The sequence below is a fragment of the Notechis scutatus genome, chromosome 3, assembly GCF_049901735.1.
Source record: "Notechis scutatus isolate UNSWTSFEM ecotype Mainland chromosome 3, rNotScu1.2, whole genome shotgun sequence".
In the NCBI taxonomy this organism is placed as follows: domain Eukaryota; kingdom Metazoa; phylum Chordata; class Lepidosauria; order Squamata; family Elapidae; genus Notechis; species Notechis scutatus.
In genome coordinates, this window is record NC_142011.1 from 17,825,791 (window position 1) to 17,846,224 (window position 20,434).

Below are 20,434 nucleotides of genomic sequence, written 5' to 3' on the forward strand. Positions count from 1 at the left end.
TAAGAGTTTCAGCAATATTGAGCAAAACAATAGTTCAGACTAAAGAAGTAAGCAAGGAACAGGCTCGCATACTTTGGGGAATAGCAATAGCACTTAGACTTATATACCGCTTTGTAGTGCTTTACAGCACTCTCTGAGCAGTTTATAGAGTCAGCATATGGCTCCCAACAATCTGGGAGAAAAAATCTAGCTGCCAAGGCTCTTGATCTGAAGTTTTCCAGATGTTCAACATGGCATAGCTAGAGAAGAATCCCTGTGTCATTAGTATGAAGAAGCTTAACACTTAAACTGTGTCTAAATTGAATGGGAGGCTCTCAGGTCTGTATGCTAAACTAATAAAACAACTCAATAAAAGGAAATAGGAAACTCTTGATACAGCCCTCTCTAATTGGTTTACAAAGCATATTTCTCCCAAAAATCTGGGTCCTCATTTTATCGACCTCAGAAGGATGGAAGGATGAGTCAACCTTGAGCCAGTGAGGATGGTGTAAGGCAGCCTTTATAGTGGCAGCAATAATGGTAGGGCTGAAGTGGTGCAGTTGCCTACAGGTGCAGCTCATGAGAATGTATCTGCTGAAAAAAACTCCACATTGGCGACAGGAAGGGCATCCAGCCAGTAAACACTCAGCTCCATTCAGCTGCCCAGACTTCATAATCTCGCAAGGGATTATGGGGGTCATTAAAAGAAGATGAATAAAACTAGGGCTGAAGTGAAAACCTGGGGCCTCTACTTCAGGCTCAGCCTTAGCAATGTTGCCAAGTGCCACTGTTCAGGATAGCCTAGATAGGGGGGACAGATAGAGAATTTTTTTTTTTTTTGGTTTTGTGTGTGTGTGAGAGAGAGAGAGAGAGAGAGAGAGAGAGAGTGAGAGAGAGAGAGAGGGAGAGAGAGGGAGAGAGAAAGAAAATGTGTCTCTGTGTGTGTGAGTGTGTGTGTGTGTCTGTCTGTCTGTCTCTCTCTCTCTCCTTGTGTGTGTGTTTGAGAGAGAGAGAGAGAATGTGTCTGTGTGTGTGTGAGAGAGGGGAGGGAATGTGTGTGTGTGAGTGAGTGAGAGAGAGAGAGAGAGAGAGAGAGAGAGAGAGAATGTGTCTCTCTCTGTGTGTGAGTGTGTGTGTGTGTGTGTCTGTCTATCTGTCTGTCTCTCTCTCCTTGTGTGTGTGTGTGTTTGAGAGAGAGAGAGAGAATGTGTCTGTGTGTGTGTGAGAGAGAGAGAGAGGGGAATGTGTCTGTGTGTGTGTGTGTGTGTGTGTGTGTGTGTGTGGAGAGAGAGAGAGAGAGAGAGAGAGAGAGAGAGAGAGAGAGAGAATGTGTCTGTCTGTGTGGGTGGGTGGGGGTGGGGAGATGCCAGCATGCCAGCAGAGTCAAGTTAGGAATTTTCCAAATTTTGACACGCTGAGCTCAAAAAAGATTGCCATCCAGTTATAGAATAAATATAAATCGAAACCTACCCATTTTTTCAGATTTCCTCCATTTTCTTTTCTGATAAGTGACTTTAATACAACCTTGCCAGTCAACCATCTGCTTGCCACGTCCACCATCATGCTCACCTGAGTCAAGAGGGATCCAGAATTCTGGGATGTTGGAATGTCGTAGACGTCATTTCTTTTCTCCAGAGCTGATGCCCATGCAGCTCTTGGAAGAGTGAAGAGGTGCTTGGGAGAAGAAGGGGGAAATTATGAAATCAAAATGACACCAATATTACCTGTGGACATATTATGAGATGTTGTTCATTCAAGTGATGCTGGATCAGTATTTGTTAACCAGTTAGTAAAAAGTTGTTTCTCCTACGGACAGCTATTAACCTTGAAAAATATGTGTTGTTTGCTCATGAAATTGCTGTTGATTTTTTAACTAACCTATTAATTGCTGGTGGATAAAACTAAGGACACACAAAGGAAGCAAAACATCCTTTGTGATTATTGAATAGTGCTCAAATTAGAGAATTCAATCTAGTGAAAAAATACCAATAATTTATGCTGCTTCATTTTGTCTGATCAGTCAAGGAAACTAGATAAACCTGAGATTTGTTTTACAATTAGGTTTGTTATTGACGGCTAAAGTTTGCTAGCTGTTTAGAACAAAAAACATAAAATCAATTTAAACTTTGTTAAAATTCAAATGATCAACAATTAAAGTCTCTATAAAATGATGCGTTGGAGTATTTTAAAAGGGTGGCTAATGGATCATTTTTATTAACTTTTGACCACAATTCAGCCCAGAATTTCTGTTGCTAAGTGGGATAATTATTAAGTGAGCTTTGCCCCATTTTGTGAACTTTCTTGCCACAGATATCAAGTGAATCAATGCAGTTGTTCAGTTAGTAACACACACACACACACACACACACACACATATATGTATGTATGTATATAGTTTGTGTGTGTGTGTGTGTTTAGTGATCTAAGTGCTAGAACCCACTGTAACTACATAGCCAAAAAGGCATTAAGAGTTATTAACCTAATCCTGCATACCTTTTTCTCCGGTAATATGGCACTACTAACTACAGCATACAAAACATTTGCTAGACCAATACTTGAATACAGTTCATCAGTCTGGAACCTGCATTACATATCGGATATTAATACAGTTGAGAAAGTCCGGAAATATTTCATGAGTAGAGTTCTCCACTCCTCTACTCGTAGCAGAATACCTGATGCCACCAGACTTGAAATTTTAGACCTCGACAACCTAGAACTATGACGCCTTCGGTCCAATCTAAGTGTATTACATAAAATTGTCTACTGCAATGTCCTACCAGTCAATGACTATTTCAGCTTCAACCACAATAATACAAGAGCACACAGATACAAATTCAAGGTAAACCACACCAAACTTGATTGAAGGAAATATGACTTCAGCAACAGAGTGGTCAATGTCTGGAATACTCTACCTGACTCTGTGGTTTCTTCCCCAAACCCCAAAAACTTTAACCTTAGACTGTCTACTATTGACTTCACCCCTTTCCTAAGAGGTTAACCATAAGCGCACCCAAGTGCCTACCATCCCTGTCCTATTGTTTCATTTTATTCGTATCCATTTCATGTATTCATAACCATGTTCATACATATACCTGTTATTTAATATTTGCTTGACAAATAAAATAAATAACATAAATAAAAAATAAAATGTGGCTTCTCCCATTGACTTGGCTTATCAGAAGGTCGCAAAAGGGGATCATATGACCTCAGGATGCTGCAACAGACAGAAATATGAATCAGTTGCCAAGCATCTGAATTTTGGTCATGTCACCATGGGGATGCTGCAATGGTCATAACTGTGGAAAACGATCATAAAGTGCAGCTTTCCAATACCACTGTAATTTTGAATGATCACTAAAGGAACTATTGTAAGTTGAGATCTACCTGTACACCAGATTTCTTAAATGACCTTTAGTAGGGTAGACATTCATAGAGAAAAAGGCATTCCTTTAACTAAGTGACATAAATAACCACTCATAGCCATCTTCCATGTTCAAAGTACAGTAGATCCATGCTTACTTGTGTAACTGTAGAAGTGCAGGTTTTACAATGAAAAAGACACAATTCCCAATTGAGTAAAGGTAAAAGTAAATGTATTCTGAGTGCAGTCGTTTCCAACTCTAGGGTGCGGTGCTATTTTTATTTGCAGGATCTAGCATGGTCCAAAGACATTTTCTGTGGACATCAGAGGTGGTATTCAGCAGGTTCTGACCAGTTCTGGAGAACCGGTAGCGGAAATTTTGAGTAGTTTGGAGAACTGGCAAATACCACCTCTGACTGGCCCCACCTCCATCAATTCTCTGCCTCCCAAGTCCCAACTGATTGGCTGTGTCTTCTTTTATTGCCCTGCACAGGAGAACGGAGCTGGAAATCAGGTTAGTGGGGTGGGGAGGGAATGGGGATTTTACAGTATATCCTTCCCCCAGGAGTGGGGAGGGATTGGAGATTTTGCAATATCCTTCCCCTGCCACGCCTACCAAGCCACGCCCACCAAATCACACCACACCTACCAAGCTATGCCCACAAAACCAGTAGTCAATTTTTTTGAATCCCACCACTGGTGGACATGTGGCCAGCATGACTATATGCCGAGGCACATGGAACACTGTTACCTTCCTACCGAAATGGTACCTATTTATCTACTTGCAATTTGCATGCTTTCGAACTGCTAGATGGGCAGGAGCTGGGGCAAGTAACAGAAATAGATACTCATTAAAACGAATCTTTAGTCACTTTACCAATCTTTTTTAATTACAAAAAAAAGGAAAGGAAGGAGAAATACAAATTTCTTGATTTTAAGTGTGCTCTTCCTTCTGCCCCATTCCAAATTAAAATTGAATGTGGGGAGATATTGAAGATCTGAAACGTATTGTTGTTTGAGGATAACAATATCTATATAATTCAGTAATGCAGGAAAACCACAATAATCAGCCAAAAAAACCCTATCATGATGAAGATGGGAGAGGCAGTGACAAGAGAAATGATATAAAAGTTGCAACACCGAGGAAAGAACCTTGGTCTAGACTAGCCTATCATTCATTTCATGAATGAACAGAGAGGTTTAAACCAAGATCTCCTTGAACCTATTCTAGTACTCTAACGAGTGTACCACTTTGGTATTAAATACTAGTGACTCTTCAAAGCTAGATTTTGAATAATTCTCAGATACTCCTCTTAAAATTTTGATTGGGCTAAGAAATCTGATTTAAACACATGCAAAGTTTACAATACACACTAGCACTTGCATTTCTTTCATCGCATATAAAAACAGATGCGAAGAAGATATAAAACATTTCATGCAAGGGTCTGAAGAACAGATTAGATGTACAGATGTTAATTTTACAGGTGTTTAGTGGCTAAATTATAAAGAAGTGAATGGGTTTTTTGAGGGTGGGGGGGAAGCACTGTGTTGTGAATTATCTGCTGTTTAGTAAAAAATTTCAAAGAAGAAACACCAAGGATTGAGGCATATGCCAAATGTCATTTTAGACTCTAAAAGAGATGGATAGCAGTCTGGTTAGTTGTCAGCAACAGCTGATGCTACTACAGCTGACTCTGTGTGAGTCTGGCCCACTGCTCTATTTCTGTTCCTGCACTAGCCAGGCATTTCACCACATGTGTTATTTAAGCATATGTGTTGTGGTGAAGAATTACCACAGGACATTTGTTCTCTGTGGAAACAACTGCAGTCATAAACCAGATGTAGCCTGAGAAAACTTTATGTTCACAAAATTAACATTGAAAGCTTGGTGGTTGTTGTGTTTTTAAAACAACTTCTCTCACAGAACTGATAAAGCTAGTTATAATTACCATACTTTATCAGCCTTGTCAAGTGCTTAAGATTATGGACTTATCAGATCAGCCCATAAAGGCCACCTAGCCTGCCATTCTACTTCCAATAGCGATTCAAGTAAAGAATACTTGAAAGCCAGGCTGATGACATTGTCACTCGAGGGTACCTGATTGCAAGATGGGTGGTATACTACTATTACTACTACTACTACTACTACTACTACTAATAATAATAATAATAATAATAATAATAATAATAATAATAACTACAATAATAAATTAATTATTATATATAAGCTTATATCCTCCAATGCTACCTTAACAATTCCTAGGTCCTTAATTAGGACTCGAGCTGTTGAGCTACCAACCAGCCCCAAAGGCTGTGAATCTCACCAAAGATTAACCACCATAATAAATAAAAAAATTAAAAATTGTTAGGGCATTTCTTTTGTTCTTGGTTTGGGGTTTCCTGGTGTTCTTAAGAAATTTTTCATTGCAACTCTCATATTGCCCAGAAAGTATATGGAGTTTATGGAAATTATATTCCAAAACATCTGGAAGAAATTGGGTTACATAATTCTGTGCTTTTTTTTAAACTCCCCAATAACTCATAGCAGAGGGTACTCCAATTTCTGAATGTAGATATTAAATATTGGGCTCCCTTGATTTGAATTTCACAAAGATACTATCTAATATGTGAGGTGCTTCCTTTGTTATTGTAAATTATTGCAAGAATTGTTATTATTGTAAACCAGTTGTCCCCAATTTGGCTTCTCCCTCTAGATTGAGCCTACCCCAGTTGGGAGGAGGGTTCAAGCAGACAATTAATCTGGATTCATGATGTAAACACAAGAAGTAAGGTCTGGCACACGCACACACTGACACATACCCTCATGCATTGGAGCCTTATCTAGGTGAAAGCTGCCAGTCTGTGAAGATTCCTGTAATATAGGTAGATAATAATAAAGTAGCTAGTTTGAACCCTACATTTGTGGGTCTGGCTATTTGCACCTGGCACCCAGACAACTACCGTAGTATGTCAGCCTTACTGACTAGGAATTTGGGAAAAACTAGTCCAAACAAAATTTGAAGAGTTCCAGGTTTTCAAGGGCGTTCCAAACTTATTGACTATAATTTTTACTGAATGCTACAGCAAATATTACTGATGTAACACAGAAACTGATTGCATTCTATTTATACTAACTTTAACCAGCTAAATTTATATTTAAATGTATATTAAATTTATATTAATAATTTTGTTTTTATTTTCCATTATATCTAACTTCATTCACGCAACATTTTATTAATTTCTACAATTGATTCAACGATCATTAATTTTTGAAAAAACCCACCAATTTTCTGTAAAGTAGCTCAAAAAAAAATCAATGATCCATTGGAAATTATGAAGTAGTCTATCAGTGAACTGCAATTTCTGTATATAAGTAGATTGTTTATCTATCTAACATAGCCTTCTTCAAATTGGTGTCCTGTGGATATGTGGGAGCACAACTTCTTAGTCCTCCAAACTTCATGGGCAATGACAGTTAAAATTCAATATTTTTATTCCAAGCAGAGAGAAATAAATCTCTATGTCTTTGTGTATTCTTATAAACTAATGGGAAACAGCTGGATAGTTAATGGAAAAGGAAGATTTAATCTATTTCCTCCTACCTTTATTACATTTTCCATTTGACAGTTAGCATGCACCTTTACCTGATTTGATGAAGTCTCAGTCTTTTCACTGAGCACCTTGGCAGCCAGAGCTGGTCCTTGGTACTCTTCTTGTGTTGACAACAATGAAGTAGAAGATGAAGATGAAGGTGGATTGATCCAACCATCCATTTTTTCATAGACAGATAATGGCACAGAGGTTCCATGTACTGAAGGAACCTGGTAGGTAGTCCAAGGGTCGGTTGGCAGTCCTTGAAAATCTTGCTCAACGGAAGGAACCTGTGATGAAGTAAGAAGCTGGAGGCGATTGGCTGGTGCCAAGCCCTGCTTCCCATGAAGTGAACATTTCCACCAACCTTCACTCCCAAGGAGATTCTGTTCAACAACTATAAGGATGTCTCCTTTGCGAAAAGCCAGCTCATCTGGACACTCAGCTTTGTTGTCATATAAAGCCTTGGCCAAGGTATTCTGAAGAAAAACAAATTAAAAGTAAGGGAAGTTTCTTCTTCTCATAATTACTGCATTTATATTTAAGTCACAGTAAAGGTTTAAATGATACAGGGTTCAATTCCATATTGTTCTGGAAGTCCCCTATGCCCCATGATTTACTTAAAATTTAATCAACTAGCTTACATAAATTTTGGAGTTTCAAACCTGATAATTATCATTCTTACTCAATCGCAGATACAAGGCTGATGGAGATGCTCTCACAAGTAAATGATCTTCTGTTACAAAAAAAACACGTAGGCCTTTCTGTTTTAAAAGTACAATAATGTCAATATTGTAATGTGTTTAAATAAATCTGTAGTACACACTGAGCCTGCACAACACATGTGATGTGTGTGATCTATCAGATTTGGCCTGATCCACAAAGTTTTTTTTCAGTTGTGTTTTCTACTCCTATTTTTAAGAGGTAACTTCAAAGTATATGGAGATGTGAATATACATAAAAATGAATAGGCAATATCTTCATAAATCCTTAGGGATAATTTTGCATTATCCCATATATAAATGTTTAAATCTAACTTTGTAAGAGATGCTCTAAAACAGGGGTGTCAAACTCAAGGCCCATGGGCTGCATCCGGCCCACTGGGTGCTTAGATCTGGCATGTGTGGCCACCCTGGAAACAGTGAAGGACTAGCCCGTGGTGCCTCTGCCAATGAAAATGGAGCTTGGGAGGGCCGTGCACAGCCCTCCCAAGATGTGTTTTCGCTGGCAGAGGGTTACAGGAGGCCATTGCAGCCGAAAACAGAGATTGGGAGCCCATTTTTGCTGGCTGAGTGTTCTGGCCACCACAGGCTCCCCCAACATGAGTGATGTCGAGCTGGCCATGCCCACCCTGGCCACACACCCCAACCCCCCAAAGTCAAACACAACCCTGATGCGGCCTTCAGTGAAATCAAATTTGATACCCCTGCTCTAAAACCACATGTTTTCAGAGCCTTTGCGGCTTGCCAAATCTTGAGGCATATGCACAATACCAGTTTGTAGAAGTGGTTCTTTTAACTCAGTATTCTCTAGTTGCCTGCATAAATGAGGAAATTTTTTCTTGGTTGGTTTCATATTGTCCATAAATACCTTGTCTTTCTTTTTAGGTGGGACCTTTTGAGAAGACCATGCCATTCAAAATAAAAGTTACTATGGCAATAAAAGAAACACAGGAAATGGAGACATTACCATCTAACATATCTGAAACTCATGTGGGAACCCCCAAATTTGATATAGATCAGACTCCCAGAAAGAAAGAAAAATCTTAAGCTGTGAGAAATAGAATTTGTAAGAGATAAAATTCATCAACCATATATAGATGTGAGAAATGAGTAATGGGAAATTACTATCATAGAATGTGAATGCCAATACATAACCTTTATTAGGTACTAAACTTAGTATTAAAATATACCAATGGGTAAACCAGTCAGCCTTCATACCTTTTCCACAAGGCTATTATGTCTTACCATTCTTAGGAAGTTTTCATGTGTATGTGTGATGACAACTCTAAGAAATGACTCAGGTGTGCAAGGTTACAGCTAGATGAACAAGTTACACCTTACTCGTTTTTTCTAGAAATGTATGTATTCCTTGATTTAGAGAAAAACCTGTTCACTAGTTTTCAGTGTAATGAAAGAAATTTTATTTCTGAAATTGGTACAGTGTTGGTAGTGCAACCCTTACTTAGTTACCTCAGTTGTCAAAGAGCCCTCATTTTCACTGAAAAGTTCTCTCTTGGTTTTCACCAGCTTTTTCCACTTTCATTGAATTCTATCAGAAGAGATCACGAAGTTGCTCCTCCTCTGGGATTTTTTTTTTCAAAAGAAAAATATGGACATCTAGAAAGGCTTTAGAACAAGGGTCTTCAAACTTGGCAAGTTTAAGACTTGTGGACTTCAACTCCCAGAATTCCTGGGCTAAGATGACTGGAGGAGGAATTCTGGGAGTTAAAGTCCACAAGTCTTAAAGCTATCAAGTTTGAAAACCCTTGCTTTAGAAAAACAGAAAATATAAAACAGAAAAAAAATGATGTGTATAGCAGGTGGAAAGCATTCCATCTCTGATGTTTGGTGTATAACAATTAAGTTAGATGTAATATTTCCTTGGGTTCTTCCTAGAAGATATTGTATTTTTATGTGTCATATCTGGTTGTCATTGAGAAAACTATCAATAGGAGTCTACAACAACTTGATGGCACTTAGTCAATTTCATGTCTTGTTTTTGAAGGAATGCATATGCATATCCCTTCTTTGCTTTTCAGATAGAGAGGATAGCTCCAGGCTTCTTAACTGGGTGATTGAGAACTTCAGCAATGGAAAGATTACAAAGGACCAACCAGCCAAGTTTGTTTTCTGTTGGAGACATCTTGCAATCTTGGTGGGCTATTGTAGAGCTAGAATGTCACCCTTGAGAAACAGTTGGAGAAATGTCCTTCCCCTGGAGAAATTCAAAGAAAGCTTCCAGCCAACCTTTTCCTCTCCACAAATTTGGGAGAAAATTTCAGATCTGCTACCTCCAGATTTTCTTTAGTCTGTGCTGTCCAAATGACAAAGCTGCCATAGACAGCAGGTGCTGATGGATGAGTCCCTTAAGCCAGCCAGCTGCTCTTAGGTTTTGGTGGGATTAAATAAGATTTAATTAGCAGACCGACTGGCTTCTATCAACAATAAAGAGAAGAAGATGGTCATCTTGCTATTGGCTTCAAACTGGGCCAGCTTAACCTATGAGTTATTTTTATTTTCAATTGGCAATGAAATCTACAATAACATAGTGGAAGATGTTGACACAAGCAATAAAGTCAAGGCTTTTTAATTTGGGATCTACTGTGGCAGCTCATGGCTGAAGGAATCACTGTTGATCTCTTTGGGAGCTGCATTTGGAATGGAAAGAATACACTCTGTAGTTCACAATACTCAATGAAACTTTGAACCAATCTGATCAGCTCTGTATAATTATAAACCTAGGTCTGACTTCCCAACCTGAACTACTCATTGAGTTACCATGAAGATGATCTGACTTCGTTTCCCATCTTAAGCTTCAGATGTCTTTACTTAACAATATGAGCACCTGCTCTCAAATAAGATATGAACATGTACTAACCAGAATCATTGACTGGTGAAATGTGCTGTTTGCCACAAGTACTTATTAAAAATGTAAAAGCAACTTCAAAGACTGGTCAAGTTTATTTCATTTCCTCATCAAGTTTACTAAGTATTATTTCTTCCTAATCACAATATTTTCAAGAGCCATTACATCCATATCTTCATGGGCTTTGAAAATTGAGGACGGAAATTCAAAATTTGGGGATCTCAAGCTTTCACCCATCCTTCCAGTTTATGGGCAAAAAAGAATGGGTGGAAAGCAGAATTCATGAAAAGATTTGAGTTCTTGCTCCATTATCAGCTTTTAATACGTCCTGACGGGAGAAGGACTGCAAAGAAAATGTCTAGCATAAGCATCTTGACTTAGAGTAGCAGGGCTTCAAATTGAATCTCATGGGGATTGGAGATGAAGATCCTAAAGTAACAACTTCAAACCAAAATTTGATCATTGTAAGAGGAAGTGAGAGTGTTGCTAAGTGGGAGCCTAATAACTTAATGAAAAATCAGGAAGATCATTGACTCATAAAGTTCATGGCCTTGGCTGTCCATACATTAATGCAGAGCTGAAGGGGGAAAAAGATGCACTTTAACTTTTAAGAAAGAATGCAAATATGCATTTATAGATGTAAGAGAGAGTTGATGGATATCGTAACTGAAAATTTATTAATAAGAATGGAAGCGATAGAAAGATAGCAATGGCATTATATATTAAAATATCTGCACCTATTAGGGTGCACCGAATCTGGTGTTATTGTTAACAAAATTAGATGTTTATTAAATGTTTTAGATGTTTATAGCCCAAGGTTTTGGGGGGCTTTCTGTAACTCTGAACTTAGAATAACTTTGTCACTTTAAATGTACAGTAATCGGCATACATTAAAATGAAATTTCATTGCATACAGCCCTCAAAGGTCACCATCTCTTAATATACACTACATAAACACGACAAAATAAATATGCATATATCTACACACCCACATATGTTATATGACACGGAGAAACAACACAGTCTAGTTCAGATGTATACATGTACATGGCAAGAAAAGCGAATCTTGCAAGTTTACCAGACGGACGCCATAAGGGAACAAAGCTGTTCCAGAATCTGGTAGTCCTGCTAGAAATACTTGAAAACCTCCTCCCAGAGCAGCAGAAACAGACCATAAAGTGGATGTGTGGGGTCTCTAACAATGCTTCGAGCTCTAAGAAAAGGATGAACAATTTTTGTTTAAGTAGATTAACAAGGACAGATGTACATTTATCCAACCAATCCTGACTTGAGGCTACTGGTGCCTTCTCATTCTGATATTTTTTTTCCAAGACATGCGGTTAGGTTTGAACAGAGTGTTCACAAGAATGGCAGAAACATGCTTTAAGCCCTGAGAAAGAGGATAGTATCAGGAAGAGATTCAAGCTGGCTCCTCTCTCACTCACTGTGGAGCAGGGCAGGGCGAGGCTGCTCTAAAATACAAAATGAAAGTACTGTTATTGTAGCTATCTCAATAAAGGAGGGGTGTCAAACTCAAGGACTGTGGGCCGGATCTGGACCATAGGGCTGTCCTGGAAAATATAAGGAACCAGCCCACTACCCAATGTGGCTTCAGCCCGGTCTACCAAGTGCAAAGAAAATGTCTAGCATAAGCATCTTGACTTAGAGTAGCAGGGCTTCAAATTGAATCTCATGGGAATTGGAGATGAAGATCCTAAAATAACAAACCAAAATTTGATCATTGTAAGAGGAAGTGAGAGTGTTGCTAAGTGGGAGCCTAATAACTTACTTAATGAAAAATCAGGAAGATCACTGACTCATAAAGTTCATGGCCTTGGCTGTCCATGCATTAATGCAGAACTGAAGGGGGAAAAAGATGCACTTTAACTTTTAAGAAAGAATGCAAATATGCATTTATAGATGTAAGAGAGAGTTGATGGATATCGTAACTGAAAATTTATTAATAAGAATGGAAGCGATAGAAGGATAGTAATGGTACTATATATTAAAATATCTGCACCTATTTGGGTGCACCTAATGTGGTGTTATTGTTAACAAAATTAGATGTTTATTAAGCCAGCCCAAGGTTTTGGGGGGCTTTCTGTAACCTTGAACTTAGAATAACTTTATTGTCACTTTAAATGTACAGTAATCGGCATACATTAAAATGAAATTTCATTGCATACAGCTCTCAAAGGTCATCATCTCTTAATATACACTACATAAACACGACAAAATAAATATGCATATATCTACACACCCACATATATTATATAACACGGAGAAACAAGGGAACAAAGCTGTTCCAGAATCTGGTAGTCCTGCTAGAAATACTTGAAAACCTCCTCCCAGAGCAGCAGAAACAGACCATAAGGTGGATGTGTGGGGTCTCTAACAATGCTTCGAGCTCTAAGAAAAGGATGAACTTAATTTTTGTTTAAGTAGATTAACAAGGACAGGTGTACATTTATCCAACCAATCCTGACCTGTGCCTTCTTATTCTGATATTTTTTTCTCCAAAACATGCGATTAGGTTTGAACAGAGTGTTCACAAGAATGGCAGAAACATGCTTTAAGCCCTGAGAAAGAGGATAGTATCAGGAAGAGATTCAAGCTGGCTCCTCTCTCACTCACTGTGGAGCAGGGCAGGGCGAGGCTGCGCTAAAATACAAAGTGAAAGTTCTGTTATTGTAGCCTATCTCAATAAAGGAGGGGTGTCAAACTCAAGGACCGAGGGCCGGATCTGGACCATAGGGCTGTCCTGGAAAATATAAGGAGCTGGCCCATGTCACTTTGGCCTGGTCTACCCAATGTGGCTTCAGCCTGGTCTACCCAGTGCAAAGAGGAAACATGTCAGCAGTTTGGGGAGTGGTATCAAGCTTGCCATGCCCACCCAGTCAGCCACGCCCAGTGAGTGGTGACAAGCTGCCCTTACCCACCCAGTTGGCCACCCCCCACCCTCCTGAGATCAACTACAGCCCTGATGCGTCCCTCAACGAAATTGAGTTTGACACCCTTGAAATAAAGTATAGTTGTGGACTTCTTAATTGGTATCTTGCTCTGGTCTATCTTCTAAGGCTGACACAGGCTGAAAAAACAGGAGCTAGGAGACAAAGGCCATGGCAGGCAGCCTTTCCAATTCAATCAACAACAAAACCAGGCACTTCGAATAAACATCATGGAAACACATATTCCAGTTTCAAAAATAAGGGTGTGCATCTGTGAAAAACAGCCTGCTTTGCTTGGAGTTTCCTTCAGTTTTCACTGGTTTGATAATAGCTTTTTGTGACTTACACTTTGACAGCCTCCTCTGGTGATATGGCTGAGCAAAACCTGCATCTTGATTTCCAGTCTACTTGATTCTTTTCCCATAAAGGAAATTGTTGCACATAATTTGCCTGTCTACCTGCAAAGGATTGTCCAACGTAATCCATGCGAGTATTCCACCAGGATTAGAACTGCATGCCTTCTTGAACTATTTGCCCTTTAGATATCTGTGGCAGAGGGTCATGACAATAGCATCAGTCCTAAAAGCAGTTCAAAGGGATACAACAGGACCTCAGGGCTCATCCAAATATTGTCCGCTCTCTTTTCCCCACAGAAGAATTAACAGGATATAAAGCATGGTATGACTTCTCAGAGGTTTGCTGAGGACAACTGGTTAGAGAATGTGGTATTGCTAGAACTTTTTATTGTTCCTGGGCCAAAGCCTAAGACAATAAAACATGTGAAAAGACTGAATATTGATGCAGAGAAGCAGAACATTGGAAGCAATGAAGCACTGCAGAGCTGCAACCAACCAGTTAATTGCACAACAATCAAAGCATTGGATTCATCATCCCCACCCACCAAATTGATTCCTTCATGGTACAGAATCAAGGACTGAACACTTGGTATCCCATCTGCTATCTCTATTCTGTAAGTTCTCAACTTAAAACCAAAAGCGGGATCAACATTTCTATTGCTAAACAAGGTTGTTAAGGGTGGGGGTCACACTCAGTTTTAAAACCATTTTTGCCCTGGTGGTTAAAACAAATCACTGCAATTGTTAAGTGACTCCTACTTTTGTTAAGTGAAACTGGTTTCCTCCATTGACTTTGTTTGTTGGAAACCAGAACGTTAGGCTGACATATTGATCACATGATCACATGAAGCCAGGACCCCGCATGCCATTTGCCAAGCGACCAAATTTTGATCATGTGACCATGGGAATATTGCCACAGACACTAGTGTGAGGGCTGTAATTTCAAACAGTAACTAAATGAGTGGTTGTAAATCAAGGACTACTGTAATGTTACACAGTATGCATAAAAGAGTTCAGGCTGTAGTATCCAAAAGCCGTTCCGTCTGGGACAGTCCAAGCTAACTATCCACAGTATGGTGTCCAGTGTTTATGGGAAACTCTGTGGCTTTTGATAAAGGGTGGGGGGTGAATGTAAATAATGCAGATTCTTGCCTGTAGTTCATCTCTTAGAAGAGAATATTTGCAGTTCAGTACGCTGTGCACTGATAGTGTCGTGTCCGGCGCAGGAAGGAAGCTCGGAGTCAGTGACTGGTTTCAGCTCTTTATTGTGCTCCGGTTACAGCTTAAGCTTGGAAGGAGAAGTGGCGGCTTTTTATTTCCAAGCCGCGGCGGCCGGGGCCAATGGCACCGCTGAATCTCCCGCGCTTGGTTCCACCAATCGCGGGAGATTCTTAACGGCCAATCCGTGCGGCTCGCTCGACCAATCCGGTCGCCGCGCACTTTACTTAGTCAATCGCGGTGCGGGGTTTACGAGTATGTTAATTGACTGTACAGAACAGATAGCATTACCTAGTTTGGTAATGAAAGTTCTGCAAGAAAATCACCAACCTTGGAAAGCACCAAGAACCCCAGAGTTCATCTCTTCTTTGTACCTCCCTCCCCTTTTTTGTCCACATTTGTCCTCCTTTTTGCCAGTTAACTATTTTTTTATGCTTGCTGATATTTAAGATATAAACATCAAGTTATATTTTTTTGCCAGCTCAGCTGAGTGGCATGTCTGCTTGCTCTGATCTGTGTGCTGCATATAAACTAAACCGGAAATTACTACCTACTTGCTCTTCCAATATTGCAGAATAGGAATGCCTGTCTTAGCGATTCTTAGCGGTTTGCAACCATTCTTAACTGCTTCCTTTACTGCTTCCTGGGGCAGTGAGATGGATGAGAGAGCTTGCTATAGATATAGGAGCTGCTGACTATGGCATCGTCTTTATGCCAATGTCTCCATCCAAAATAAGAAAGTCTGTGCATATTAGGGCTGAATTCTAGGACTTTCTAAGAAAAATGTAGGGGAGCTTTCTACTAAACCAGTATTTAAATGAGATTAAAGCACCATGCAAGTTCTGTTGAGATAAGTAGCTTGCATCAGAAGCATACGGCTTATATTTTATCATCACATTTGCTGAACAGGAACAGCTGCTCTAGTGAATTAAGAGAAGAAATGCATTTGCCATCTCAGATTGTATCACTGTCCTGTTGTTGATAACATCCATTTCGTCTGCTGAGATGGCCCAGAAACAATGAGCTCCTTCTTCTCCCTGCTTGATCATCCTCTCCCTTTGCCTGTTGTAACAGCTGCCAGAGATGGACAACAAGCCTGTTGCCTCGTGGAACAATTATTTTAAACAAATTGAGATGTCCCAACAAATATGTCAGCCTAACGTTCTATTTTTCCAATTCAAAAAAAAAAAAAAAAAAAGAGCCTTGATCTTCTATCCAAATAGCTCAATTGCTTTCTGACTAACCCTCCATGCACATTGCACTGCGGAAATGAAAAGGTACATTTTTAATGTAAGAATTAATTTTTTACAAGGGTCAGGTGTTGCGTGAAGATATGACATTCTCTGGTTATTTGGATGGGTAATGAAATGTCTGCCAATGAAAAATCAATCTTAGAGAATTTCTACAACCCCGCATGCCAATCCTGAGCTACATACAGAGGAGATAAGATAACTTTTATGGTCATTTTTTTTTTTACTGTGAGCACACTGGCCACATTAAAAATGAAATTCCGGTGCCAACTCTCAAGAGAAAGTATATATCTGCCCAAACACATATGTAACACACTTCTACACATGCTATATACATACATAAATATATACCTGCACCATACATATGGAATAGGATAGGATAGGATAGGATAGGATAGGATAGGATAGGATAGGATAGGATAGGATAGGACAGGACAGGATAGGACAGGACAGAATAGAATAGAATTCTTTATTGGCCAAGTCTGATTGGACATGGAAGGAATTTGTCTTTGGTGCATATGCTCTCAGTGTACATAAAGGAAAATAAAATACATTCATCAAGAATTATAAGATGCAACACTTAGTGATAGTCACAGATTACTAATAAGCAATCAAGTCATACCAGGAAAGAAATAAAACAATATAAATTATAAAGATACAAGCAACATGGTTATAGTGATAAGTGGGAAGAAATAGGTACTAAGAAGGATGAGAGGAATATTGATAATACAGTCTTAGTAAATAAGTTGACAGTTTGTGGGAATTAGTTGTTTAACAGAGTGATTGCATTTGGATAAAACTGTCCTTAGGTCTAGTTGTTCTGGTGTGCAGTGCCCTATAGCGTCATTTTGAGGGTAGAAGTTGAAACAATTTATGTCCAGGATGTGAGGGGTCCGTAGATATTTTCCCAGCCCTCTTTTTGACTCATGCAGTATACACTCCTCAATGGAAGGCAGGTTGGTAACAAAGTTTTTTTTTTCTGCAGTCCTAATTATCCTTTGAAGTCTGTGTCTGTCCTGTTGGGCTGCCGAACCAAACCAGACAGTTATAGAGATGCAGATGACAGACTCAATAATTCCTCTGTAGAACTGTATCAGCAGCTCCTTGGGCAGTTTGAGCTTTCTGAGTTGGCGCAGAAAGAAACTTCTTTGTTGTGCTCTCTTGATGACATTTTTGATGTTAGGTGTCCAATTTAGGTCTTGAGATATGATAGAGCCTAGAAATTTGAAGGTCTCTACTGTTGATATGGTGTTGTCTAGTATTGTAAGAGATGGTTGTATAGGAGGGGTTCTCCTGAAATCTACCACTATTTCTACAGTTTTGAGTGTACATACATACATACACACACACACACACACACACACACATATCTGTCCATTTTGAATATGTAGTGGAAAGAGGAAAATTTGAGAATTCACAAGGTTGACGCTACATGGAACAAAACCGAATCTGGATGTTCTACTTTGGATACCATGAAGCCTCCTCCCAGAAGGTAACAAGGAAAACAGGTTATGAAAAGGATGTGCAGTGTCCCAGACAATCCTGTGGACTCTGCTGAAGCATCACTTATATGCCATGTCCTGGACAGAAGGAAGTGAACTGCCAATTTCCTTTTCTGCCATCCTCACCACTCTTCACCGCCTTCACTGTCTGAAACAGTAATGCTTCCAAGCCAGACAGTAATGCAATATGACAGAATGCTCTCGATTGTCCCTCTATAGTAGAGGTGTCAAACTTGACGGAGTTGCAGGCCAGATCATGACGTATCATGACTTTTTTGCCTTTGCAGAGCCAGGGCGGCTGTGGCCTGTGTGGGTCATATCCAGCCTGTGGGCCACCAGTTTGACAGGCCTGCTCTATAGAAAATGGTAAGGACAGGGGAAGGAAGATGAATTTTTCTCATGCAATGCATAAAATTCAGGTGTTTTCTTTCACTTTCCTGTATTTTCTCTCTCTCTTTTTTTGTCTAAATGATCCTGTATCCTGTAAACATTTTCTTTAATAAAAAAAAATAACTAAAAGGTGTTTTTTTTACAGAGATCAGTGTTTCAGCATTTTTACTAAAGTTCTGAAAAGCTGTATTCAGTTATACTCACTGGAGTGTATAAAAACAATTTGGAGAAGCAGATGCCAAAACAGAATGGACATTTTATAAAAGGTTTTACATAGGAAGGACAGACTTAAGACCTTGTTCCAGATATGCTCTCAAGAGAAGTTAATAGCACCAGATCTCCGCAAGGCCAAATCATTACGCTGCCTGAAAAGACATTCAAGTTGGCTTTTCTCCCATTCCCCTTTCCATAAAATGAAACAAAAGAAAACACTGTGACAATTATACAGACCCCTCAACCACACCAATGACACTTGCAATCCAGAGATAGGACACACTGAAGGCATCTTTACTACCTTCTCATTTTTCCAGATATTGCTTGTTTCCATCTCTTGTGACAACCAGTTCATTTTACCTAACAGGTCTGGGATGAGTCATCTATTTCTGCCAGAGCATAATCAATTTTCCCCTCATGCTCAGACTTCCTATCCAACACCAGCCTATTATCTTATGAAAATATAACTTCCTCCCTGTTGCCAGAGAGTTCAGTTTTTAGAATCTGCAAAAAACAGACCCATCGCTGAGTCCTGCAGGGTAAAAACAAAACTAGACTTATTAAGCTGTAAACCCGCTAGCTTATTGTGGTTGAATTCCTCTCTACCTGCAATGAATCCTGAATAGTTGATGCTTTGACTACCTACAAGGTTTCAACAACTGTAAGCATGGAAGGCAGAAGATTTGCCTTTTGAGCCATCATCCCCATCGACTGGCTGGGGAATTCTTCAAGTTGCCAAGGTTGAGAAACACTGCTGTGGACATTGGCATATTATTACCTTCTCCAATTCTCTCTCCGGCCAATTGCCGCCAGAAAATGCATTTGTGCTTACAGCTATTTAAAATAAATATGAAAGCCAACGTACATTCAAATGCTACAGAAAGCATTTAGATTCCACAGAAATATAGTGTCCTCTCAGCTTACTTTCTTTTTGGTAAATGACGCAACATGCATGCATACAGCTTGAATATGGATACATATTCATATGTACAGAATACAGCTGAAAATATAGATACTTGTCACTAAACATTTTATTTGTTCTTCCTGTGGAATCCAGCATGAGAGTTTTCTTGCCTGAGGATTTAGTTAGAGAGAAAGTTATTGCTTGGATGACTTTCTGGCATTTTACTCTTGGTCAGCTTTTCTACGGTTCTCTCAAACCCGTAGAAATCATGTTCATTGAATGAGTATTTCAAGAGTCTTCAAAAGTATCAAGGCAGAATTTGCTGCTTCAAGAGTGGTTGGGAGACCCACCAACTAAGATCACTTTAAATTAAATCAAATCATATGAAATGAAGAATTAAATGAAGGATTTATTTATTTAGCGTATGGCATGTGTTAGCCAGGGATTACTGAGGTGGCTGGCTGCCTCTGTGAAAGGAATTTTTTCAGGTGGTGTTATTTTTACCCACAGGACACCTGAATGCCAGTAGGCAATCAGGGGAAGCTCCTTTCTTGTCCCTCCATGGTTTATTCACTCATGGGAATCGAGCCGCCGAGCTGCCAGCCTCAGCGATGCGCAGGCCTAGCATCTTACCATGTGAGCCACTGCGGCCCCCTAAATGAAGGAAACTTCATAGCATATGCTGGAAAATGTTAAGTGCTGCTTTTGCTGTTCTCTTGATAAATCATTATTAAGATTCCTCCTCTAATAACCCTGGGAAAGGACTCAAACCGAGTCTATAAGAAAATATTTTAATAAAATATTCCATCAAGATAAAAGTAACAGGTTGTAATGACCTACTGGAGCCTTAAGACAGATGTCTATTGGATTCTCTTCTCAGAAATAATTAAGCATTAATGTTCTTTTTCTAAAATCTTCATAAAATGACACAAGGAGTCTTTTCCCTTCCCTTCCTTTCCCTTCCCTTTCTGAAGTATCAATTAATCTAAGGGGTGGATTGATAGAGTCATGTTCAGAAGTAGCCAGGGCAACAAGGTACAAGTACAACTGACTGCTTGAAAAGCTTGAAAGGTGACTGACGCCTTCATCCTGAGCATCTACTCATATCCATCCAAGCCTACTTTACCACACGGG

General features: G+C 39.4%; 1 protein-coding gene across 3 annotated transcripts in view; it reads right to left on the bottom strand.

Moving 5' to 3' along the window:
* The window catches only part of CASS4 (Cas scaffold protein family member 4), a 56,719-nt gene that overhangs the window by 11,924 nt on the left and 24,361 nt on the right, over nucleotides 1–20,434 (bottom strand). For all 3 annotated transcript variants that reach the window (XM_026664949.2, XM_087959257.1, XM_087959255.1), the window contains exons 2-3: nucleotides 6,985–7,410; nucleotides 1,549–1,653 (exon numbers count right to left, since the gene is read on the bottom strand). In XM_026664949.2, the coding sequence (XP_026520734.2) occupies nucleotides 1,549–1,653; nucleotides 6,985–7,410 (531 nt within the window). The remainder of the gene's footprint in view (nucleotides 1–1,548; nucleotides 1,654–6,984; nucleotides 7,411–20,434) is intronic.